Consider the following 27,028-nt stretch of genomic DNA (forward strand, 5'->3'; position numbering starts at 1 on the left):
TGTGTCCTTTCCAGCTTTTATTCACAAAAATCTGAATACTCCTTTTTATTCTTCTGTGTTGATTATTAATATTTTTCTATAAGCTTATTTTCTCTTTCGTCTTAAAAATGCATCGCTTTCTGGACGCCAATAAAAAATTATATAATCAACAGTTTGAGCATGTAGACGCTTCTCGTGCATAAATAGGTGCAGTTAAAAGCGTCTGGTGTGCTGCTGTAAAGTTAGTCTGGTTCCCTGACTAATTTCACTCATTATAAGACGAAGCCCGGATCCAAATAAAACACAGATGAACCAATTAACGGGAATTTTCGGCAACGACCATTTTTTCATAGTTTTTGCTTGTATGCATAAGTCTGTATTTTAAGGGCAATTTTCGTAAGACTTACGGCAAAATCATAAGAGTTGGCAGGTCTGTGGAAGCTATAGGACTATTTTCCAAATCCACCATGGTCAGTACCATCAAAAATGTCATTTTTCATACAACCACAAACATAAATAATAGCCAGCCTTCTAAGAAAAGTTCTAGACACAGGCCCAGGGCTGGTGAATTTAAAAAAATCACAAGCCCTGTCTAGAAATTCCACATGCCCAAGACTTCCCCCTTTTGTAATATTATTTGTCACACAACAGTGCAATTACTACATTTAAATTAAAAATCCAATAGGGTTCAATAGGGGTTTTGAAGGTAATGTTCATCACTCCATAAACTAGAGACTAGATGGAACTAATGTTAAAACTTCTCTGTTGGATTCTCTGTGCAAATCCAGGTCTGAGTTGTTCTGGATGACCATAACTAACGTCAAAGCTGTATCTGGTGCAGTCTGATAACAATTTTTGTTTATCTTTATAGAAAAATGAACATACTGTAACGGCCGAACTAGGTCCTGATAATACTACACTGGAGTATGGCTCCAGGGATGAGTATGCTTCTTATCAGCTGACTAAGAAGGGGAGAATGGAGTAAACTCAAACTCTTGAATTCTTTTCACCATAACAAAAGATGATTAATTTATTATGAAACATTGAAATAAGTCAGTTCGTAACTATGACAGTCTTGTTGTTTGTGTACTAAGCCAAAATACTGTCACTGTCTTGAGGTACAGTATGGTATATGATAATTTCACACAAGGTCAGGGTACACATTAGCACTATACTATTATTTCATTATATTATTACTTCTGATGATGAATGAAAATTATATAAGAGTTACCATATTTGGGTTCAGTTGCAATAAAGTTTACTACAGAAGAGAAAATATGACTTGACTATAATATGTGAAATGTAAAATCTGCAAGGAAAACACTTGCTTGACTTTACCACTTCAACTATAGCATAATACTTATTTGAAGTGAATTGATATAGATGGAAGTAAATTGGCTGTCAAGTCAGTGAGGAAAGCACTCTCAATGGCTTAGACAACTAATAAATTATAAAACAGAAACATAACTTATGTTTTATAGATTGCTAGAATAATTAAGTATTGTTGAATTGAATTTACAATGTCAAGTTGGTGAGGAAAGCACTCACAATGGCTTAGACATTCTATTTCTCTAAGAACTTTGTTGGACCTATAATTTAAGAAAAGGAATTATATATTTGTAACATAGAGAAACTTCTCCATATGTCTTTAGCTTCATAAAACTAATTAAATATAGGAAATAAAGAAATAATAAAAGCATTGGTCTGTGATAACAACACTCACTTGACCATATGTTGGAATATTCAAACAAGCATGAACTAGTATTGCATGTGTATATTTGGTCAATTTTCACTATGATTCTTTATAGAAATAAGTACCAGATCAATATTTTACACATTGATACATTGCGATTGTATTGCCCCAAGAAAAGAAAAAAAATCCAGTTGTGTATTTCGCGGCACATATCATGTTATGCCGTCGCTCACAGCAATGGTTTGGAAACTGTTATGCACTCTTACAATATTACCGAGGTAGACCGCATGACAGGGCAGTCAACGTGTATGTACCAAAGAAATAAAGAAGAGAAAAAACAAACTTAAATGTGATGATGTATACAAATGAAACATCAGGGGCATTAAACACACTGAGTATGTATCGTACAATCTTAAATGGTTAACTAGAAAGTCATTAATCAAATTATCAAGGATGCCAGCCACCGGCATGATACTCCTTATTTTCGCTAACTCAAAACATGTATATTATACCAACTTACTATTAATCGACGAAGTAAACAAAACAGATGATCCTAGAAACTATTAATGTCTAATCATCTGAGCAATTCACTGGTAATACACTGATTTTTTAAAAACAATTGAGATCGAATTGGGCAGCTTGAATGAATAGTGTTTTCTGATTACAAGCATGCATACCTCACTCACTCACTAAATGCAGGTTATTACATCACAACTGGGAATGACCATTTCATTGGGAGAAGGCATAATATTGTCAAGTTTTATACAGACTTTACAGGTAATACAGCAGTAATAAATGCCTCTGTCCAGTATGGGTGATAATGCTTTATCAACATCAATCAACTGTACAAACATGAGTATGTGTTGTCCTATACACATCTAGCATCTCTTTTGTTTACCTATATTGTGTTGTTTCACTTCGTGATCTTACCTATGTAAATTAGCACAATGGGTTCACCCAATGCAGTCTTCAAACTCATCATCTCATTCGCTATTGCCAGTCAATTAATACATTACGTGAAATGGTGGTTTATACCTGACCTCTTTGCCTTTAATTGCCACTATTTAAACTGCCGAATGATAGTTTTACATCAGCTCCAATCATAACTGTTTACTATTCAAACATGCTACATGTAAAAGGCATATAATGTGATGGTTTTTTTTTAGCTTTTGAGGATTGCTGAAAATTGTGTTTTTCAATACAAGACCATGTCAGAGGGTTTGGGAGTACAATATCCTGTTTTTAGCATGACACGTGTTACAATCTGATTAAAATCTGATCTCCACGTCTCATAGGACAGAGATTTTATTTTAATCAGATTGTGTCATGTTATGGTAGATATGTCAGTATCTTGAAAATACATTTCCTCATTTCATTAGCATGTTTTCTCAAGCAACTGAGATTTTTTTTCTGGACAAAACCAACAGGCACCTCACTTAAAATACAGGAGGTTCCCAATCTGAAAATATGAGGGGCCCTTGGTATTGGGCTATCAAATTTTTTGAGAACTGCTAAAGCAATAAATGATTTTGCAGCATAATAGTTAAATTATAAACAATACAATCATTTTTGGAGATGTGCTAATACAAGTTCTCTTACTTTATACACAATGGTGCTCAAGAACCATTTAAACATTTTATATTCAAAACTGTGAACTGCCCAGAAAAAACATTATTTGCTTAAGCAATAATGTATTCACTATTAAATGCATATGACATCAAACAATAACAACTCGCTACAATACTGTCTTACTTGGTATTAAAATATTTTCCAGCCATCTTCAAGAGCTACTAATCTGCAACCAAAAACTGAGTACCAATAGAGCAGTTTTAGGTCTAGTTTGATGTAGATCCCTGGAATTTAGTCCTGTGCTAAATCTTCCCAGCATTGTCACAAACAGAAATAGCAATCTGATGCATTAGTGGGCATATACTCCCTCCCATTGTTATGAGAGGAACTCTCAAAAGATAGTGGATGCTGATTTTAAGAGAAAAACTTGTGAAGGCCTATAACATGATATAGAATTATAGGTAAGTTGGTCAGTACAAACCAATGTGGAGCCACTGTTGCAACTGGTTTTTGATTTTTCTGAGAAGTGAATGCAGTAATGGAGGTCTGGATCTTACTCTTTAACTGAAATAGAAAAAAGAAAACAGCTTTAAAGAATGCTTTGCCTCGTGTATAGAATGCACTGTGCCAAATATGTATGACTTTCAGAAGTCTTCATATCCAACTTAAACACAAAAAATCTAAATACATTTATACTTTATGGTTCATCATGGCACATTTTTGTCACATGATCTCATTGATCTCAACCAATCACACATCATTTTTACTATGATCCAGGGACATAACACAAAATCAAATGTATATATTGTGTCTTCACTTCCATATCCATGCACAAATGTGCATGTCAAAAAATGTTGTAAAAAGTTACTGTATTTACAGTTTTTGTATATCTGACCTTTAATTTCCTCCTTGTGACACCAGGGAAAGAGGAAAAAAAGGAAATAGAAAAAAAATAATTCCCATATTATAGATGGTCAACACAGTGGCAACCTATGCACTAAACTGGGTGACTTTTCAACCACCAATTTAGGAACCAATGTAGATATATACAGATGGATAGGCATGTGTATGTGATTTAGATTATTAACATAACTTTAACAATTTTTCATTCATATCACTGATGTCTGCAGTGTGGCAGTTTATAGTGATGTCTACCACTGGGCCACCATGCCACAGGCACGTAGCATGATGTCCCACCCAGTCATATTATCCTGACACCAGCCTGACCAGTCCTAACACTAACCTCTTAATGCTGAGGGCCTAGCAAGGCAGCTGTTAGTACCATTTTTATAAGTCTTTGGTTTGACTTGGCTGGGGTTCAAACCCACAACCTCCTGCATACAAGGTAGATGCTCTACCCTTTCAATGCGGTGTAGATGGACAGGCAGGCAGTTGATGAAGTCAATGATTGAAAGGTTATAACATACTGAGGTAACTGGAGTAAACTGTATTGAGCCACATTACAGAAGCTGACCTGACATGGTCTGATAATGATTCAAACTTGTGCTCTTTGAATTGCAAGTCTGGCACACAAATGAGCCACCACAACTCATAACATGATGACTGATGGACAGACAAGCTATCTTAATATCTCTGGCTGCCAAATGATTAATAAAAGGATATTGGTGTGGGATTGAAAAATTTAACTCTCTACATCAGCATTTTGTGGCCAGGAAATTGGCTAAGCTTCATTACTGCCCACAAGTTCTCACTCCTAAGTGTAATTTCCCTCTCCAACACCAGTGCATATGATAGATACCATTTGTCTCACTATTTGCAAGTGAAATTAAGTAAATTATGTAGAAAGAACGACCCTACTAAGCAATAATTTCTCTTATATAGTTGTATTCTCATAGTACCCATGTTAATAGTATAGAGGAGAAATGATTTAACAGTTTTATCAGATGACTGCTTAACATGTTTGACTGATGCTGGTTTGGAGCACATTCAAGACCAAATTGCACATATATGATTTTGATAATCTGGTTGTCACACTTTTGATAGATACTGAGAGATAACAGGAGATCTTGGCCTACTGCAGCAGGAGAATGAAGAAGGATGTCCACATCTTCTTCAAAGTGAACTAATGCTTTGACCTTATAGGGTTGGCTTGCAGATATCAGCAGTGGAAATTGTCAAAACTTACTTCCACATCGCTTTAAAGGTGAATTCCATATGCACCCTGTTGAGATCAGAGAATGCTAACTGATCCAGATTATGCCCGACACTCATTGTGGTTGTGGGGAGGAGGAAAATCTTCTTCCTAAGACAGTTTCCTTGTCTGTTATACCTAGCAGCATGGGTGAGGCAGTATTTATCCATAACTGGCTAAGTGGTTGAATTGCCATCCAGGCTTGTCTTGCTGGTAAAGTGATGGAAGTTAGATTCAGCAGATGATATGATGGTTGGCTTGCAAAGGCTCTGCAAAATGGACTCAGTGGATCCCTATATGATTTCACATACAACAGAACAGCCAGTCGATATACAACACAGTTCACCAATTCGACAGAACTGTGGTCACTGGTCAAGCAGTATGGACAAATGGACTACAGGACTTGCTAGTTGACAGCCAGAGTGGCAATGTATGGCATGAAAGGATGGAAGTACGGATCATCAATTACTGTAAAAATGTCATATGCACCCATACTATCAGGACCATAGGAAATATTTTTCGTCTGGGGACACCTACACACACTTGGCTGCCAAAACAAGTGAGGAAAATTAACTCCAAGTTAGTACCGAGAATTTGTGATAAATATAGTGGCATGAATTCCCTCCAAACCAGCAACTGCATCATTACTTCTTATATCTATGATTCCAGCAGAATTGGGAAGGATGTGTGGCCAGCATTTCTGAATCCCTTTGTTCCTTCACTTTGAGATGGCCACACATAACAGCTGCAACTGACATTGTATTCATTACTGGGGGAGGGGGCATCATGGCATCTCCCACTACACCAGCAATTTATATCATCCAGCGAAGATTTTTTAGTATGCTAAATTTGATCAACTGAGACTTCATCAATCTATCTTTGCTCTTTAAACTTTTTCAGAAAGCCAGGGACCAAATCCCTCTTAACCACAATGCATGTCCCAAATGGCTTTAAATTTCTTGCACCTGGTACATTTGCTCATCATTGTTTAACTGAATCAACAAACACCACTAAAATAATGGAAAACATAACATATTGCAATAAGAACACTTGTTACTTAAACAAGTGAGAGAAGAAAAAAACATGTGCAAACTATCACCAGACCTCAGAGATTTTGTACTGGAGCACAAAGTCAGAATAATGCAGTCCACACCAGCAAACAAATTCCCACAAATACTGATAAAAGATATGAAGAAACGATTGCAACATGTATAAGGTATGCCACATGACTTCTTAGATGGATGGGTCAAAAATAGCAAAGATATCCTGCATTTGGAGATGCCAACTGATATGTTGAAAAGCGGTACAATGATTATAAGGATTGCAATGTTGATCATACCCAGCAAGTTTAAGGGCAACCACTCTAGCAGTGGTAAGGGAAAGTAATGGGCAAGAATTTCATCCCTTTGTCGATATGGAATATACAGACAACAAAACCATATAAACAAGATAAAACTTTCATCTTTCCATACCTGCTTCATTCAAGAGATAACAAAGTCCCCCCGCCCCATGTTAATGTGATTGGATAATGTATTAAAGATCCTATAGAAAGATTTGTCATGCAAATAACAGGTCTGACATCCATTAACAGAAATTGTACAAATAGATATATATGACAGTTTTCACCCAGCGAAATAGACTAACATTTTTCTCCTCTTTTAATTTTGACTTCAAACATAACACATTCTTTAGTTCACTCTTTGGTTTTGTCTTCCCTTCAGTCTCTGACACAAATGTAACCTCTGGACTTCTGTCACTTGATTGGAGTGGGGGTGTACACTTTGATGGAGATTCAGGTACTGAATACTGGATTTCCTCACTGGAAATGGCAGAATCCTTATTTCTGCTTGAAGCTGATAGGGAAGGAAGTGGTTTGGCAAATGTCTGCACATTCTGCTGCACAAGGGTTGAGATAATTCCTGATGTCCTGCTTTCTTTAGTCAAGCTGAGTGAGGTACCCGGTCTTTTGAAAGTAAACCCTCTGCAAATAAAAATGGGAACATTTAAGAACAGTTCTATGGGACACTATGTCTCAATTATGAATCACACAATAAATTAAATAGCAGTTGGAAAATGTGTATAGTTTCTGAATGACAATGGCAACAATGTTAGGGGTTGTTTGGTGGCAACTGAGTTATAAATTATAAATCAGTTAAAGTAGCAAACAAGTTTTGTGCATTTTTTTATATCCTTGATGCTTTCATTTTTAAAATGGGGTGGGGTATAAGCTGACTGGAGGGTTGGTGGAAACAATACTTGTCTGTATGCCCAGTTAAGCAAGTACAGTGTATCAAGGTATTTTCTTGCCCAGAATAGTCTTACTTGCCCAGATACTGTAAATTTACTATTATTGTTGTTTGATAACAGTTTTCATGATTTTCATGTTTGCAACAAACAGCACATTCAGAGATCCAACAAATAATAATCCTTCTGTACAAATAACATGAAACCTCAGTCTACAAATTTCAGTACAGTAAAACAAAAAAGCCATGGCTTTCCCTATTAAAATTTTCCTTGTGCACTGCTAAATTCTTTATTAACAGGAGATCCACTTTTCTGAGCACACCTTTTAGCTAGAAAGAAAAAACTTAACATTGAGCATCACTTAAAGTGTGGATGGGTCTATCGATGTATACATGGAGGCTAAAATTACTACTATGTCAAGCTTCTGCAAAGATGTGCTCAACAAAAAATCTCATGCAATTTGTCCATCTGGACTCCACTACCCAAAGTTGGCAAGGTTGAAAATGTTAATACTAATCATGTACAGGCTGTTTTACCCCACCAGAACTTATTTCTATACACCTTCTGATCCCCATTTCTACTGACTGCAAACTGAAACCCATCTGATCTACCTCTAATAAAAGCTGAAGACTGAAAGGAAACCTGCTGTAAAAGCCAATTTAAAACAAATGGCATACACCTGCTATTGAAAAAGAAAGTTTAAATGGACAAAATCAGCAATATCATGGGAACATCGTTTTTTTTATTTGAACAAAAGATTAGTCGGATCTGAATGAATGAACATGTATATGTGTTTACAACAATCTTACAGATCTTGGGATTTTGATAATTGAGGTTAGAAGATCAAAGGGGACTGATCATGGTATCATGGTTAATAGGACATAGATGAATAAAAATCCAAGAAATATGCCTGTATCAGGTCAGACTCACAAAATGCCTTTCTCACGATAACTTGTTTATAATGGGGTCCAAAAAAAGACAGCTGAATAAACATGTGTGCAATTTACTGAGCATCCTCTGAAAAGTTAAGATTCCATTCCGGTTAGACATCGACAGTGAGAAGAAAGAAGGCACACATGAATGGTTTAAATACCCGTTTTATAATCGCACTGGAAATGTCAATAAAAAGCTTTTCCTAATGAAGTCATTAGCTTTTCTGCCTATATTACATTTATTTTTAAAATAACAACCCTTGAAAGTTTGTTAAAAACATTGCTCCAAGTGGTTTCAACACACATCACAGTGTACCTGCAAAAACATTGTGTACTCTGCCATTGCTTTTGCATGTGAATGTGGACACATTCAACTGTTATTATTGATTCACAATAAAACAAGTTCCTTTTTCCAAAAACTAGGACATTCATGAAACAATAACTGTCAACATCAAAACTCAATTTCTTTTATTTATTATTCTAGCAGTAAAATACTGATGCTGCAATTTTATTGCATGTAATAGTGAAATTTCTGCTCATCCTTGAGCAAACCTCTGCATGTGAATTTAAGTTTACGACGATGTTTGGAACTGTCTTCTCCATTATGAATCATATCTGTGAAACAAAGCTTTTCATTTGCTAAGGACTCCTTTTGCTTGCTTTATTTGCTATCCTGGATCACATTTGTGAATTAGCTGGATAAACCACTGATTAATGTTAGATACTAATTATGTAAATTACATAATAATCTTTAAAACAGTGTTTCATTGGTCAATGGAAATTAAATGACTTGACACCCTACCAGGACTACTAACTCGTACACACTTCATTAGTTTCACACAGAAATACTTGCAGACATAATTATGCCTGTGGAATGACACTTTTCACATTTGAAAACAGAATGAATTAATGCATTTATGATTACACTGAAACCAAATTAAAAGACCCAACTAAAACAGTGATCTTACCTGACAAAACTTATTTAATTGATATTTATTTATTAAAATGCTACCATCAGCAGGCATTACTGACAATTTCGTGGATCAAAATTTCATTGAATAGTGTTATTTCAGTGTACTGATAATTTTATTTAACTAAATATATGACCTCTTATTAAAGCTGCAAATGTAACGTTGATTCAAATTTCTGAACACTAACCACCATTTTCAATGATAAAACATGAGCTATATAAAAGGTTTCATTTACCAGTTTTGATCACAACTTTCTTCATGTTCAACAAATAGGGACTAATTCTATGGATATTTTGTAGACCCCCAAAAAGTGGGACCCATGTCTGATCTCACTTTATAAGCAGGTTCTGGAGTTACCTGGGCACAAGTTATTGAGGGAGAGGAGTGTAACTAATGTATAAAAACATAGATAAGATTACTCACCAAGATTTCATGCATAATTTGCATACCTGGAAGTACCTGAAGCCTTTAATGGCCATAGATGTAAATGAATTCAATCTCAGAGAAACTTTTGCATACCTTTTGGTAACAACTCTTGATTCCATTTCTGTGATATTGGATTAACTGGACTTATACACAGGCATCTTTCTGGATATATGCATTACATTAGGAAATGCAACGATTTGTAGCTGGACACAATGCAACTGAAACAAGCACATCATATGTTTTAAAGGTAACATCATATAAATTTATTCATCTCAATTTTATTACTCCTTCCTTAAGCACTTAACAACTTATGAATAAAGACACGAGAAAATATTAAAATAGCCAAATGACTGACCTTAACATCATAGATTTTTCTTAGGACTTAGCACTGAGTCTCAATGCTATTTATATAGCATATTTGAAAAAATAGGCAGACCCAAACACTTTATGATGCATTTATAAATCCACACCCATTTTAGGCATTGTTAGTTATAACTGAAATGGGCATGGTTTACTTGTCAGTCAAATGCTAGTACTATCACTAACTGTAGAACAGGCGGTTTCTTTAAATAATTGGTCTCATAATTGGTATCGGCATAATCGGCAAAAAGTGACATCGGTACAGCTTTACATCAACATGCAGGGCTATGGTTACTGAAAACAAGAAACTAACAAAACTGATAAGGGTAAATGAGGAAGGTCCAGTACTGAGGTTTTGATCCTAAACCTGTTGTGGAGTAACTTGTTGAAGTATGTCAAAAAACAAAGCTTATGTAGTACACTGGGTTACTCAAAGACAAAATGAAAAAAGGTGGAAAGAATATGGCCATTTGTTTCTTCCTCCAGTGTCTTGGAAAATTTGTTGATCTGAAATGGAATTTAGCTAATTAAAAAGTAATCATTAGAAAAGAAAGCATAATTTCTTTTTTGATTCCTTTCTAGCTACACTTAAAATTAAATAATTAAAAGTTAAAGGAACCAAGAATTGTTCCAGTTGTAATATCACAATCAGTTATCCACTGCCTTAATCTTTCATTCGTTTATTATACTAAAATATTTCACAATGAAGGAGGATTAACACACTAATAACTATTGTTCTAAATTACTGCAAGGACAATAGTACAGACCTTTTTCAGGAAGTTGAATCTGGGGTTTTCCACTCCAATATTTAATGCATGCACAATCAACGTAGGGCAACTTTTAAGCGATTGTCATGAACACAGTGTATGTTCGTGAAGCAAGTTTCAAACAACTTTTTAAAGGTTCTTGACATCTGTTTACCCTTTACAGAAATTAGTGATGGGAATCGGTCAGAAATTCATAATTGATAATCAGTTCCACTTAACCAACTGATAATCGATTATAATCGGTTACTAAGAGCAAATTTTAATTTTTGTTTGTTATTCAGTTATATCTTTGATCAATAGTTCAAGATGTTAGTAAATGTACAGGAGTAATCTCTTTTAATGACATGTATACTTTAACCTGATAATATTACATTTTTGTCCATTGTGTTGTGTGTTATTTTTGTTCTACATCTTTGTTAACTGAACGCAACTTTTTATGGCTGATATGTCATGTGCAACTGAAATACTGCTTCAATCCCCCAAAATCCTTTCATTCATATGTGATGTGTCTACAATTTTAATTGCAGAAGGACATGGTTTTCTTGCTTGTCATTGTTTACAAATGCTACAAATAATGTTGCATTTAAAACTGAAACAAATCATAAAAAAAGGTGTTTAAATTTATTAACTCAACTATTTAACAACTTGATCATGTAATAATGGCTATATGTTCCTAATTATGAAATTTTGCACCTATGAAATATCATATGGTTTTATATTTGTAGTTGTGAAGGGAATTAATAAATTTCAGGTCAACTTTAGTGGCTGGGAGTTTTACTAACCTTTGTGCTTTGCATACAACTAAAAAGTAGTCTCCCTTTACACATAATCGATTATGGAGTTTCACAATCGATTATCTTACTGGTTCGCTCAACCAACTGATGATCGATTATAATCGATAATCGGAACAACACTAACAGACATAGTGTTAAAAATCATTAGCAAACAGTTCAGCAACCTGCCTAAAACAGAAAAGTATATATGAGCACAGAAAGCATCAGAGAGGACCAGGGCAGCGGACATGATTAGTGGGTCCAAGGAAAATTTATCCAATAGGCCCCAATGAATCACAAATTGAAACAACAGTGGACCCCTGACCGGTGTGGTCCCGAGGAATTTGTCCTACTCTGTCCACGGTCCTGATAGGACTTACAAAGTTGTATGATCCATTTCTGAAAGGAAAGGGGTGGGTGGATGATTTTCGCATGTGACCAGAATTACAAATCTACATGTATTTAGATGACTCTTCAAGACTATATACTCATGAAAACGTGAGGACTTAAAAATCTCTTTGTTGCATATAATTAAATTCATAGTGGATGGATGCATACAGGTAAACACAGCATCATCAAGGCCAATGTAATCAGATCCCAAGCCCAATCTGAGAAGCCACACGAGTTACACATAGCTGATAGTACTGCTGTAACTGGCCGTTGCAAATGTATCACAGGATGAGCTACCTCATCATTATCCATATTTTTTCATGGGGTTAGCAAACTAAGAGACAGAGAGAGAGAATAAATTTCGTAGCCAATCCAATGTATCATAAGCAGTTTTGGGATTCACATTCATTCCCATTTAATTTATTAACTAAATGGCAAATCTTTGAGGAATCTTCTTAATATGTGATGTGCCGCTTTTGGTGTTCATTGTTTGCTGCCAATTAGACAAGTTAACTTGTTTTATTTTCAGATTATTCATTACCATGCAGTCATAAGAGGGGGCGGGGAGCGGAGTTTAGACGAGAGTCACGATGCAGTAATATAATGCAACAGATCCTCACATATTGTTAAAAATACTTGATGAAAATATACATTTTAACTCCTATACTCGTGTGCTGGCATATTATTGTTTACTATCTGCGGCGATCTATGTTCTATCCATGTAAGAAGTGTAGGTCACTCGAGTTGCCCTACATCAAATGTGCATGGCCGTACCAGATGCGGCTATGGGATTGGTTTGGCCAGCTAAAAATAGTATCTGAAAATGATCTATAGTTACTGGGACTGCAACTTGTTTCCAAGAAGCTTGTTTCATAGCCTGCCACTTTCAAAATTCTGTGTAGAACTCTTCCTGTCCCCCGATAGTGATCAACATATGGGGTATGTCAAATTCTGATAGAAAATGACAGTTTGTGGTCGAAAAATGTTCCTTTAGCTTGATGAAGAAGCAGAGTAAGCCTGCAATGCAATAACTCGACCACGATATTTCTGACGTTAAGTGACGTATTACTGATAGTATCTTCCCATCATACAATTTACAATAAATATCGGGGTCTAAATCTTACAATGTAGGATTAGGGGCAGGGTATAAAAAAAAAAACACAGGAGTAGGGTGGACATTCGTCCGGTTTTCATCTCTGGTGTATCCCATTATTGACGCGATCGATTTCGGGTGTATGCAACTGAGACAGAGCTCACAGTATAAGGCAGATATCTACATGCATTAGAAATTTTCTGCACAAAGTTGAATTTTGTTTTCCACTTATGATATGTAAAAAGTGCTTTTGGTTACAATGAAACACAAACCCAGAGAGTACCATTGTGGCTGTTAAACAGACAGACGCTGCATTGATTTTGTTATCTGCCGCCAAATTAAATCCTAATCTACGAAAGCCTTGCAAAGTGACAATGGCTTCAAAGAAAAGCGTTTCTGTGAACAGAATGAAATGATTGCGGTTTTCCGAATGATTTATTTCCTTTTCCGACTCCATCATAAATAAAGCAAGTGAGTAAAAATATGATGATACAAATCTCAACAATCTGTATAATTTAAGTGGATACTCGAAGTTGGCATTCTTTCTCTCATAACAGTAAACATTAGAGTTTGTTTTAAGCTAAATATTTAATATGTAAATCTATATTTTATATAAAAATCCAGCGAAAACAAGTTACCTACCGTCTTCCGAGGCAAGATTGAAAATTGTTGGAAGGCTACATAGAGCTTTTGTATATAACAAAAATCATTCTTTAAAGCTATATTTTATGAACAAGAGCTTGTTATAAATGAAATTAGGACTCGGTCATAACACGAGGAACTACGCAATTCTATTTGTATTTAAAACGTTTTGTATCCGTGGTTAAAGCTGTTTATACCCGCTGTGCTCCAGAATAGTCGAATTTTTAGAACATATAGACAGCTCTTTCATTAGGCTTTCGATAAATTTGATTATTTTTTTTCCGGATTAAAGAGAACGCAAAAGAAATGTGAACAGAGTTCAGGATAGCGTTCGAATATTATTGGATTTTGCTCTGACAAGATTCGGACCTGCCAACTGAGTCCTACGTGTAAGACAGCACATTTTGATTTTGTCTAGGTGCTATGTCTTACTATCCAAATAACGGCCTTGTATAGTGTGTTCCAATGTCGTTAACATCGGAATGAGTAATCAAAGTTTCAGGAACATCACACACACTTCACAGCCTATATCTATATTTTTCCACTAATTTATGTGTAATTAATATACTTACTGTGCTATCTTTATCCTGGTGGAATGAAAATATGACACTAGCAAATGGATGCATTTTCACGTTCCGTTGACATACATTTGAATTTGTTGCAATGCGACAGTAGTCGAGGTATGCCGAAAAAAGTTCAAGTAGGTTCATGTTAGGGATCTGTTTCTTGAACGAAATGAACCGTTGCTTGCAGTTCCAATAGGCATAATATATTTGTTATTTGTTTCGTTAAAAAATAATATTTCAACTTTATCCGATTTCGGCATTCTTGACTTTCATCACTTTCCCGCAAACTGAAATGTAGGCCAAAGAAACTTCAAAACGAGTCCATCATAGTAAAGTCTGACTAAAACATTATAACTTTGTAGAAAAGAGTCATTATTTTAGTTGTCAGTTGTGTGAAATATTCCTGAATATTTTACTTTCGTAACGGTGTTAGTCGACATCAAAACACACTAAACAGCGCCGTTAGTTAGGCTGTAAGACCCTGACGCCCAAAACATAAATATCAGCGTCAGGTCTTACAGGTAGGACTACTGCCAACTTAGCTTGCAGCGTAAGACGTAAAACCGTGATATTTAAGCTGTTGGCTTGACGTCTTATTGCTGAAATAACGGCGTTGTGTAGCATGTTCCCAAACTGATTAAATACAGATCTCCTCTGTCTCGTGTGAACTAACAGCAACCGCTTATGTGTCACATTCTGTTGACTTGTAAACTAGTGTAATAGGCAGTTGAAACGCAGCTTTCAGAAATTGAAATTGAATAAAATCATTTGGAACACATTGATGCTCTTCAGCCATGCAGCACATTCTCCCAAGGCGTGCTTGGCTGACAAAATTGGTGATTGTGGTAATAATATAGGTCACTAGTCCTATGTCAGACGTATCACATGTTGTTAATGTTTTAGTGCTATGTCTTACTGCCCAAATAATGGTCTTGTGAAGCATGTTCTGCTGTCACAACATTGGAACGAATAGTCCAGGAATATCTCTCACTTGGCAGCCCATGTTGACACCCTTCCACAGATTTGTGTGTAATTCATATCCTTACTGTGCTGACTTTATCTTGGTGGAATCGAAATATGACTAGCAAATGTTCACTTTTTCATGTTCTGTTGACATGCATTTGAATTTGTTGAAATGTGACGATATTCGATTTACACTAAATTATGTTCAAGTGGGGACATGTATCTTGAATGAAACAAAACATTGCTTACTGTTCCAAAAGTTCAATCTCTTAGCAGAAACACAAATGCACTATTTATTGTTTCAGTATAACAAAAAAAAATGTACTATTTTATTATGGCTGAGGAAAAAAGCACCCCAAAATGGCAGTGTTTGATAAAATGATTAGATGCTTTTGTTTTATTAACACATTCTTCACTATGGACCGCTTTACTGGTCTGGGGCAGTGTTCTTCTCTAACATTATAGTACCTGACTGTAAATTTTGGGATACCTCTATAATAACTTCCTACTTGTAATGTAGATATTATATTTGGATTATCTCATGGGTTTAGCTTGTATACAACTAGAAATATCAAACAATGTAGGCACTTTTAACAAGTTTTCCGAATGGTGAAATTTGTATACAAAATTGCAGAGTTCGAAGAAAGTGAGTGAATTGTTATATTTTGAATTAACAGAGGATTTTACCAATTTTGAGCTAGAAAAGTTGGATGAAAATGAGAGAAGGCATCTGGAGAGGCAGTGGAATGCGCTTGTGGGTGATAGTGATGATGATGAAGACTTTAAAGGTTTTGAACCGGAGGAAGTGTACACTCCACATAATATTGTTTGGATGAAGTTGGAAAACCAAAGAGATTTGTTTCAGTTTTCTGAGAGAGTTGGACCCACCCGAGTGTTAGATGGCTCCAGGAGAGCTTTGGAATATTTTCAAATATTCAATTCAGATGAAGTTTTTTGAAACATTGTCCATCTAACGAATTTGAATGCGACAATCAAACGTGCCAGAGGCGATACAGGTGTGTGGACCGATCTCACCTTGGATGAAATCAAGGCATTTTGTGGAATTTTAATTTCGACTTGTCATATACCTGAAAGAAAGTCTTGTGTTGCTACTGCAATTATTCATGACTACATCTAGGGGCAATTGAACAAAGTTTTGGGAACTTTCTAAGTTTTCTAAGAAGTAAATTGATAATTGCTTGTATTTTACCTGTTGTGTTACCCATTTGCACCTGTATTTTGAACAGTTGTAACAGATATGCATCTGCCTGGGTTCGAGTCTAGGATTCAGCCAATGTGGGTCTGTGAGAAAGCTTGCCAGTAGCTTCTTGTGAGTCAGTGGTTCTTCCTGGGGTTTTCCCGGGTTCTTCCTCCACCATTAATACTGGCTGCCATAAATAGCCTATCGTGTGCTGAAAAAGGGAGTTAAACCCCACAACAACAACAACAGATATGCACATTTTAGTCAATTAGTCATAAAATTTGATTTGAAACCTTGATTTTGACACTTAATTCAGCCAGATATCTTTAAAATTTGCAAAGTTAAGTTATTTCAAAATCCACAAGTCATTTTGCTTTACAACTCCAAAGTTACTTAGTGTTGAGGACTCTATGCCCCCAAAGTTACTTAGTGATGAAAGAGTTAAATAAAATGGCCTTGTTGAAACTTCAGAATTCCTCAGCTACCATCGCATTGCAACCAACTGAAATGTATGTCAACAGAACTTTAAAATGCAGCCATTTGCTAGTGTCAGATTTTGAGTCCATCATAATAAAGACAGCAAGTATATCAGGTGCTGCCTAAATAGCAATGATATATAGCGTGTTCCGTGGTCAACTGACATCAGTGAGAGGCCAAATTTTCGTTAATATCTCGTGCACTTGCAGCACATATTGCTGCATTTCCACAAATTAAAGTCATGTTGCTGTACTTTGACTTCACTTCTTTTTTCTGATAAATTTAAATTCTCACTCAAGCAATTGTGCATGTTTTCAGGTTCTGTTATCCTACATTTAATTTCGTTGGAATATGATGGAAGCAAGGAATAATGAAACCTGATTAAATTGAAGTATGTGTCTTTAATGAAACAAATAAAAATATACCAACATTGAAGAAAGACCGTACCATGGCCTAGTTGTTAGAGCATCCACCTTGAATGTGGAAGGTTGCAGGTTCGAACCCTAGCTGAGTTGTTCCAAAAACTATAAAAATGGTACTAACAGTTGCCTCGCTAGGTGCTCACCATTAAATCGGTTAGTGTTAGGACTGGTTAGCCTGGTATCGGGATAATGTGACAGGGTGGGAAATCATACAACACGTGTGTGACATGATGTCCCAGAGTGCTAGACATCACTATAAAAACTGCCACACAATAAACATTTTAGCGATATGGCTGAATTTTTTTTAAAGTTACGTCACACACACACACACTCTTTGAAGAAAGTGTTTAGCTGGCTTTGTTTTGTTCAGGATACTTTTCATTTTAACCTGGTTTCCCATGTCTCTGTTGATGCTGCAAAGGGTGATAAAACTGTAAGATGACAGTGAATATCTTTTACTAAGCAATATATCTGGCAAAGAAAATGTTCAAAGTTTGTATTAGTCCAAGTTGCAATGTCAAGTTTTTGATGGCCACAAGTGTAACATTTTCGAGGTTAAAGTCACCTGCACAGCAGAGAAGATTTCATTTATGAATTTATGTTGAGGCTGATAAAAGTGACTGAATCTGTTGATCCACAATTTGTCATTTTTAATGATTTGTCTTTTGTCTGCTTGGAAAGAAAAATATATTTAAAATGTTTAACCCCTCCCCCCTCCAGTTTTAAATTGGGGTAGACGGGGGTGGGGGGGTGGCATGCTAGGGTTGTCAAGGAGAAAATCAGAAATGAGGACAGTTGGCTGACCAAAAACGCATGCATTTTATTTTTGATCTTGTCGTAAGTGCTTGTAAAGTGTATACACTAAAGTTAAGCGAGGTCCAGGATGTGGCTCGTTTCAGTTTCCCTGAATTGCTTGATCACATGATCAGTTTGTTACTGCAATAATGTAAGTCTTCAAGGAAAATATGATGGTACAGTGCAGAGCACCAAGTTAAGGTGGCCAAACTCTTTATGCAACCAAGATTATTTTTTTACCACTGTTACTGCATTATCTGCTGTTATTTTCATTTGTCCCTTGAAAATGGTTTGTCGCACTGATTTGGATGGAGGGAGACAGTCCCATGCCCTTGAGATAAGTCTTTACTCAGTTTGATTCATAACTGAATTTCTGACACACATGAATATATATGGGGTGAGTTAATTGTTTTCATTATAAAATGTTCTATGACATGATATATATACTTATCCTGGATGTATTCTGCTTGACATTGACTTGCACAGGAAAACATTGTTCACTTATCTCCTATGTTAAGTCAACTGAAAAAGAAAACCCATACAATGACTCGTACTTTGCATTGTTAAATTTATGCAATTGCCATAAATGTGAATGTTTGTGACAAAAGTTTAGCATGTAACTGGTACTTAATAATTTGCTAGAGCTGAACAAATAACTGAATATTCAAATCACAATAGGTTTTTGATGAAAATATTTCCTCTAATGCAGCTTCCTTGTTAACTTGTGAATTACAGTATATTTACAATTTATTTACTTACTTTATTCTGAACACAATGAATAATAGCTTAATTTTTATTGCAGGAATGGGCATTCAATATGATATGGCTGTTGGCCTAAAGAAGGGTCACAAGGTTACTGCACTGCCTGGAAGGAAAAATAAACACTCCAGGAGGAAGGGTGTAAGAAGTTTTCTCATTTTAAAATTGCAGTGGAATGGCATGTTAGTTGTGTTTGCCCATCCATCCATCTATTCATTCATTAACAAATTTGATGAAGGTGTGTGCAGCAGAACGTGCCTTCACCAAAATGTGTGCAAGTGGGTATAGGGAGAAAGAACCATATCAGCTTATTGATAACATAGCAAGAGGTCAGAGATTCTTTTTTTTTTAAAGTTTTTGGGCAACAGCTTTTATTTGTAGTCAGATAGAAAATTCCAGTGACATAGCTGCTAAGTGTCCCGTTTTTTTCCGTATTTGTCCCATATTTTGGACCTGAATATGGGTGTATGTTTTTTTCGGCAAAAAACTAAGGTTTTTTATTTTTTTTAAAAATTCCTTGCAATTTTCAGTTTAGAATGGGCACTCGGTTCCATTCTCATAGAAATGTATCGCATGTATATAGGAATATAGTTCTACAATATGATTGATTCATTCGAAATGGAGGCTACAATGCCTGTCTTTATCCACCATATTGGATTTCGCAAACAGTTACCGCTGTCACTGTATCTCATTTTCGTAATATTCAACTTCTAATCATGTTGAATAGGAAAGCAGAATATTCAAAATATTCTCCAGGAAAGACAGAACTAAAAGGACAGTTGTGCCGTCTTGTTTAGATTTGTGAAATCGTCTAGTAAAGGAGAAAACTATGAAATAAAGAGCATGAAAAGCTAAATAAAGAGCATGAAAAAGCTAATAAACATCAGCTTGCTGCTTCATCATACAGCCTGAACTTACGACGTATATAAATACCAGAGAGAACCTTAATGTAATTTGATCGAAATTCGGTTTATTAAATTTCTTTTGGAAATTAACCTTCCTCTTTCAGTTGCTAGTGTAGCTGGCGATTTATTTTGCACACGTTTTCCAGACAGTAAAATCGCAAAGGATTACTCATGTGCTAGAATGAAAACAGTTCAATAGGAAAATCACACAGAATTGAGATCATCAATGAAAGTTGATTCCTTCAGATTGATAATGATTGGAAAAAAATAAGGCATGGAAAAGGCTACTATAAAAAGTCTGTGTCTGAGTGTGTTGCACTCTTGCACCTTCTGAATGGGCACCCGAATGGAATATGGTACAACACATGCATCTTTGACATTAAATAATTGTGTAAAACACTGTCCTACTTTACTGATGGTTCTATATGTTGTAAATAGTTACATATGCATTAAAATTTTAAAAATCGGTATTTGTTCCTGTACTTTACTAATGTTTGTATATGTTGTAAATAGTTACATATGCATTAAAATTTTAAAAATCAGTATTTGTTCCTGAAAATCAGTATTTTTGTCACAAGAAGTCAGTATTTTTGTATTCGGGGGTTGGCAGCTATGCAGTGACAAAATTTGTTCAAAACAAGTACTGCCAACTTTGCAAAAATGTAGCATCTTGATAGAACATAAACCTGACTCACCAATCAGATAACAGTGTTGCACCTTTGACATTTTTCACTGGAAAAGCAAGTTTGTAATAATGTCTAATGCTAGGGGGTGGGTACTGGCAGCATCTTTGTATTGCAATACAGGACATTGTGAAGCAAAATATCCTGGAAAACCTGCAGAAAGTGCAGAATAAACAAAGGAGGGAGCAGGAAGTGTAATTTTTATATAACTTAGCTTTTATGGGGAATTTTTTTAAATTGAACAATGATTGGGAAATGTCCTTACATGTGGACAGATCTGAGCTACATGATATGATATAGGCTGCTGTTTAATTGCTCAATTTCATCTTCTCAATTCTGGTTTCATTGGTAGCTATGAAGAGATATATGTGAATGTGGACAGTCCAGTTTGTCATCTGACCCATGACAAATGACAAGGTTATTGATCAATCATGATAGAAAAAAGCTGCCAGACAAGCAAGTTTACCTTTCTGTTGGGTACAAGCTTGCACTGGACGTAAGGATCCATGTCCAGTGGGTGGAATATAATATGCCGTTCAGCTATTGTCTCAGGAATATTTTTGTGGTTTTATAATGTAAATTGACAATAGAAAAAACTTATCTGAGGCACATTAAGGCTCAAGAAGAAACTTTACCTGTATACTGTTAACAGAAATGCTGCAAAAACTGGTTTCTTTGCAATTTACCTTGGTACACTTCTTGATAGGATCAGTGCCACAGCATATCCATGTACACATGTTAACCCTTTAGCTACTACAGCTGTTGTGCAGTTTTACTACTGCTGAGTGCTATCATATCCATAGCTGCCAACCCTCACGAATTTGGTGTGAATTTCACGACTTTTTCAGCGATTCACGGATTCACGCCGTAAGCCAAAATTTCATGAATTTTCCAATCCTCAATTATTTTAAATCTTTAATAAAATAACCGATTTCCCGTTAAGCGCTAGTCATGATATTCGCAGTTGCCGAAATGGTCCGGTACTGCTGGTCACGATATTAGTAGATCTGCAGCCGATTAGTACAGTTGGCCTGGTAGCAAGCATTTTAGCCTATTTTAATCTATATGTATAAGAGTAGTTTTACAAATGCTTTTGAGGGAAACTGGGGCCTAACCGGAAATTTGCTCCGCGCATGCGTCAAAACACTGATTTCAGTTACCGTTCAGCATTGCATGTAAGATCTTGAAAATGTATTCACCGCCAAGGAAAAAGAAATGTATTACTCAAAAAGTGAAGTTTAATTTGGAATATATCAAAAATTGGTCGTGCATTCTGCCATTAAACATTGATATTCATTCATGCTTTTTGCACTCAGTGTGTCATCGTAGAGACGATGTGAGGAAGAATGTCGGTTGCAAAAAACGCGTAGCAGTTGGGAAAATTAAGAATTCACAGATTTAAGCTCTGGGATATTTTAAACCATTGGCGGAAGACCTGCAGGCTACCAACACTGAAGCATTATTTGTGAGTTTTCTTGTCGAGCACAATCTACCTTTATCAGTTGGAGACCATGCTAAACATTTGTTTTGACAAATGTTCCCGGACTCGAAAATCGCTTCCAAATTTTCCTGTGGAAGAACCAAAACTGCTGCAGCTCCTGTGCATTCCTCACAGCAACAGTGACAGCGAAAGAGTATTTACTTTGGTAAGGAAAAATAAGACACTTCAGGGCCTCCTTAGCTGCAGAAAATTTGTCAGCAATTTTAGTCCCCAAGATCAACCAGCAGGCAAGAAGTCGGAACTGTTTAGAAAACAAATTTACGATAAAGCAGTTGAGGAAGTTCAAGTTTGCCACAGTATCATGTCTTGATAAATAAATATTTCTGCATATATGTAGTGTTTTATTTTTATTTTGCGAACTTGATATAGTGTAGTATTGATGGTCGGAGTGGATGGAGTGGTCAGAGTGGATGGAGTTATTGTCATGGTATTTTTCATGAATTCCTGTCCAAATTCACGACTTTTTATCCCTATTTTCACTAATTGTGAGCCTGGAAGGTTGGCAGCTATGCATATCAGTTACAGAGACTTCTGAGGCTGGTTGCTAGGCTGAATACTAGAGCATCATCAATGCTCACTACAGAAACTGACAATGAAAACCTGGTTATATTTATGTACATTACTTCATTAGTTTTTGCTGGATTTCATTGAAATAAAAAACAGCTGACATATAGTGTCTGTTATTCGTATATTTCCACTTATATACTCCTACATCCCATCATACAAGAAATCCCAGTTATATAAACTGTTTTGAATCCCACAAAATAAATATTTACATATGTACATATAAAAACATGAATAATAACCACACTCTAATTACAAAGTAGAGAGTGGTACCTCTCAAAACAGTCATTATCCACACAAATGAGAATCAAAATCATTTATCTCAAACACAGCAAGGTCACAACTCCATTGTGCAAGTGGGACTATGTCCTCCTTGTCATCTGATTAAAAATCACGTGCATCTGGTGTTGAAATGGGACTAGCATCAATATCTGATCCATTTTCTAAGAATGAACCATTAAACTCTTCAATATCATGTGCACTGAACCCTTTAAAGTTGCTCATATCTGAATCGGAATCTATCTTTGTTTATCTCTACTACACGTTTCGTAAAGTGCAAAAAAGCCTGAACAGTGTGTTTAAATTTAACCTGTTAGCATTCAGACTTGTTTCAAAATGTTGAGTAAACAGTCCCCTCATTGGTTATGATAGTCAAAAATATGTAAACTTCTGTACTTTCAACCAATCAAAGTTTAGTTAACGTAGTGGTCACATCTTCAGCATAGATGCGACACTGGGGTTTCGAGTAATGCTGAACTATACACACATAAATGACACTAGGGTAGTAAACTAGGCTTATCGACACTGCATATATGCATCAGTGGAGTTCAGGAGCTAGTTACAGGTGACGCTTAGATGCGGCAGTCGTACCTAAAGGGTTAAACTGCACACCACTACCTAACACCTAGTTAGTTTTGAATTATTAAAAATGACCCATTTTCATATTCATACCAGCCAGGAAGCTACATTATCTGTCATGTCTTTTAGGGTTATGTAGGGAACAGCTGTTTTGTTTTTTAAACAGTAGCTTGTTAATTCATCTGGAGACAAGACTAAGTGAGATGGTGGTACGGCCCAAAAACAATAAGATCAGTTTTGACTTAATTTGGTAGCGATCATGTTGGAATGAAGGGCTTTCAAACTGATACAAATAATGCCAATCTGTAATCAAATACAGGATAAGCAGTCAACATCATTGAGAACAATTTCAATAGAAAGCATCCTTCTGAGATTTCTTTGCCAGCTGCTCTTATATTTGACTGTTAGGCAGACATCAGCCAGATGAGCAGCCTGATTCCCACTGCAGTCTCTTGTTTTATTCTTTGACATAAGATTGAATTTTTTTTCCTCGTGATTAAGTAATTCTTGTTTTGATAATAATGCAGTGAGAATAAAAATTGCTGCTTTATTGTGTTTCTCTAGTAATCTTTATTTCTTGGACAGGCAGCATGTGTTAGAAATCGTCACAAAACACAAGGCAGTATGTGATATTTAAGTGAGTAAATCCCCACCTTGTGCTTTCATTGTTATGATAATGTTCTTATATACAGTTATAATAGTATTATTATTCAGTTGAATAAAACAATTTATATTTTATTCCAAGTGACATAGGTGTTAGTACAGGCTTGTTTACAAAAATGTGCAAAATAGTGAGTGATTAGCAACATGACTTTTATGTTCTGTTAAGACAGGACCTTTTCAGAAGTTGGTGATATTTGTTCCTGACAAAGTGTGTCAGTTTACATATCGGTATCCTACTTATAATACATTAAGCACTGGCAAAATTTGGTCACAGATTTTTGCACTGGGATGTAAATATGACTATAAAGCTATTGCAGTGGCTTGCAAAACATGGACAAGAAACAACTATCACTTCTTAGACGTGCCTTTTCTTAGAATTTTCTGCATTAAATAACTTGCATTCTTACCATTGAAACAGAGTGTATCATAAATGGTATATAAATCTAATTTAATGGTAGTTCAAAGAGAAAAATTACAAAAGTTACTTTCATTAAGAATCTTTATATAATTGAGGGACATGTCATATAACTTGTACTCGTGTAATGCTGTATTGTTTTTGTGCTAGTATAACCAAAGATGCTTACAATTTGTTTCAGATACGGTTACGTGCATGGTAATTAAGCTTGATTGATACACTCCTCATCAGGGCACTGCTGACATAGTACAAATTGTATGTTGTATCTTTTAGGCGTTGACAAAGAAGAACAAGTTCATCAGAGATTTGGTGAGGGATATTACTGGCTTTGCACCTTATGAGAGACGAATTCAGGAATTGTTGAGGATTTCCAAGGACAAGAGAGCCCTCAAATTCTCTAAGAAAAGGGTAGGTTACCAAGCTTCATATATCTGAAGATTTAGTGACCTTTTGGGGGACGGTAGCATATTGATCAGTGTTGAAGCTAAGCTTTCATAAAAGTTTTCAATTTTGAGAGTGTACTTAGCACACATTTTTCTTACAATAAAGCTGGCACAGGTTTTTGAAACCCCACACTTTGTGATGTGAGCTTAATCCCCTCCACTTACTCAACAATGAAGCAATAAATATATACAAATCACCACTACGCCTCAGCAGGCACGCTGATGGCAACTCCACCTTGGAGGTGCTGGTCAGCATTACTGATTGACATTTGAATAGCAAGTAAATGAAGACCAATTGTATAAAGAAGAACGTCAAGAGTGATTTACAATCGTACCATTTCAGTCATGTATTTGGACAATGAACAAAGTAATTTTAAAAGTCTTGTATATTTAGTACAATGCACAAACTTGATGAGATGCACACTTTGTTAAACTTTATTTAATTTAAATTTAACAGAAGAGGTAAACCTCTGCGGTATAAACAATTAAATTCCACATGACAAATGCGTCAGGTTTTTAAAAAACAAGAAAAAAATCCCAGAAAATACTGAAAAGTACACTTACAATCAAACAACATGGCCAAAATGGATAAAGTGACACACACTTAATTTTGGAAATCGAGGCCATGAGATCCCCCCATATCATTCTTTAATTTTCTTACCACTCGTGAAGTTTTCCAATATCAGTTATTGAATGTGTTTATTTAAAATTGATCAAATTTCAATAATTTAATTCTGAAGATTGTTTAAAAATGTCAAAATGCCATGGATCAAAAAAGTTCACATGCTTGGTTAGCATTAATAAGCATTTTAGCTTTATTTTTTAAATAGACATTGTTGAAAAATTCTTCAAAACATAAACAGAATGACGAAATCTTTCACAACAGAAACATCTTTTAGGATTGGTGTGAAAGGTGATGTTGCTAACTGAAGAAAGCCTTGGCAGTCGGTGAATACTTAAACTGTTACCAGAAGCATGTACTTAAAAAAAAATGTTTCTAATTTTGAGTGCTAAATTGATTATGATAACTTATGCACGAGTGGTATTTAGTTTCTGTATCTTAGAGGAGAGAGAGAAAGTTAAAATAAAAGCGTTGTCATCTGCAATCAATTTGAGTAAAGTGGATTAAGTGGAAGTTATGGGCTTGATTCCTTATGTCCATCTCTCTCTCATGTTAGTTAACTATAAATGACAAAAGCACAACGTCTGTTGTTTGTTTCTTGGAATATTAACATTTTCTAAACACATGATATGCCAATTTCATAATGTGAAATTCTGTACCAGTGAATTCCAAAGAACAATGCCCATTGAAATATTGTCATACTTACCTCAGTGTTTGGATGTGCAAATCACATCGGGAAGATAATTTGTAATTATTTAAAAAACAAAAATTTAAAGTTTAATATTAACATTAGTATATGATGTAGTCATCCCTACTTTGTTCTTTTCAGTTGGGTACCCACGTTCGTGCCAAGCGAAAGAGGGAGGAGATGCAGAACATGCTGCAGAAGATGAGGAAGGCTGCACAACAGCAAGCAGCACAACAGCAGCAACACAAATAAATGTTTCAGTGACATTAGTAAAAGAAACAAACATCAGTATTTCAGTTGTCTTTGTCTTTCTTGCTTGCCAATTAATGGCAAAACATTGGTATCACTTGCTTCTAGCGTCAGCAGTGTGAAGATGCTGTGGTCAGGTTTTAAACCATTTATCTTCTACATCAGTTGTTTTACTTGAGTGTAAGTTTTGTTATTTAGTATATGCAGAAAGTTTGTAGTCAGATACACTAGGAGTTCATGAAATCTGTATAGAAAGAAAGTTT

General features: G+C 35.6%; 2 protein-coding genes across 2 annotated transcripts in view; one reads left to right on the forward strand and one right to left on the reverse strand.

Annotated features, from left to right (window-relative positions):
• LOC149801020 (uncharacterized) overlaps positions 1 to 13,693 on the reverse strand; it is a 118,881-nt gene extending 105,188 nt beyond the window's left edge. The window contains exons 1-4 of the mRNA XM_089955045.1: positions 13,633 to 13,693; positions 10,060 to 10,184; positions 7,038 to 7,374; positions 3,723 to 3,805 (exon numbers count right to left, since the gene is read on the reverse strand). Of these exons, the coding sequence (XP_089811171.1) occupies positions 3,723 to 3,805; positions 7,038 to 7,374; positions 10,060 to 10,085 (446 nt within the window). The 5' untranslated portion in view covers positions 10,086 to 10,184; positions 13,633 to 13,693. The remainder of the gene's footprint in view (positions 1 to 3,722; positions 3,806 to 7,037; positions 7,375 to 10,059; positions 10,185 to 13,632) is intronic.
• A 48-nt stretch (positions 13,694 to 13,741) lies between these two features.
• On the forward strand, positions 13,742 to 26,807 carry LOC149801021 (large ribosomal subunit protein eL36-like). The gene is made up of 4 exons (XM_089955046.1): positions 13,742 to 13,820; positions 19,218 to 19,315; positions 25,037 to 25,171; positions 26,658 to 26,807. The coding sequence occupies exons 2-4, from the start codon at positions 19,220 to 19,222 to the stop codon at positions 26,766 to 26,768; spliced, it is 342 nt and encodes a 113-aa protein (XP_089811172.1). The 5' UTR covers positions 13,742 to 13,820; positions 19,218 to 19,219; the 3' UTR covers positions 26,769 to 26,807.
• The last annotated feature ends 221 nt before the right edge of the window (positions 26,808 to 27,028 follow it).

Source organism: Sinohyriopsis cumingii, chromosome 4, assembly GCF_028554795.1.
Source record: "Sinohyriopsis cumingii isolate HCF-2022 chromosome 4, ASM2855479v2, whole genome shotgun sequence".
NCBI classification, from domain to species: Eukaryota; Metazoa; Mollusca; class Bivalvia; order Unionida; family Unionidae; genus Sinohyriopsis; species Sinohyriopsis cumingii.

What these genes read in the sequence shown, in the direction of transcription:
- LOC149801021 (XM_089955046.1), top strand. Translation starts at nt 19,220, where the DNA reads ATGGGCATTCAATATGATATGGCTGTTGGCCTAAAGAAGGGTCACAAG. An exon ending in AACACTCCAGGAGGAAGGGT is followed by an intron (nt 19,316 to 25,036) that starts GTAAGAAGTTTT and finishes TGTATCTTTTAG; the next exon opens with GCGTTGACAAAGAAGAACAA. An exon ending in TCAAATTCTCTAAGAAAAGG is followed by an intron (nt 25,172 to 26,657) that starts GTAGGTTACCAA and finishes TGTTCTTTTCAG; the next exon opens with TTGGGTACCCACGTTCGTGC.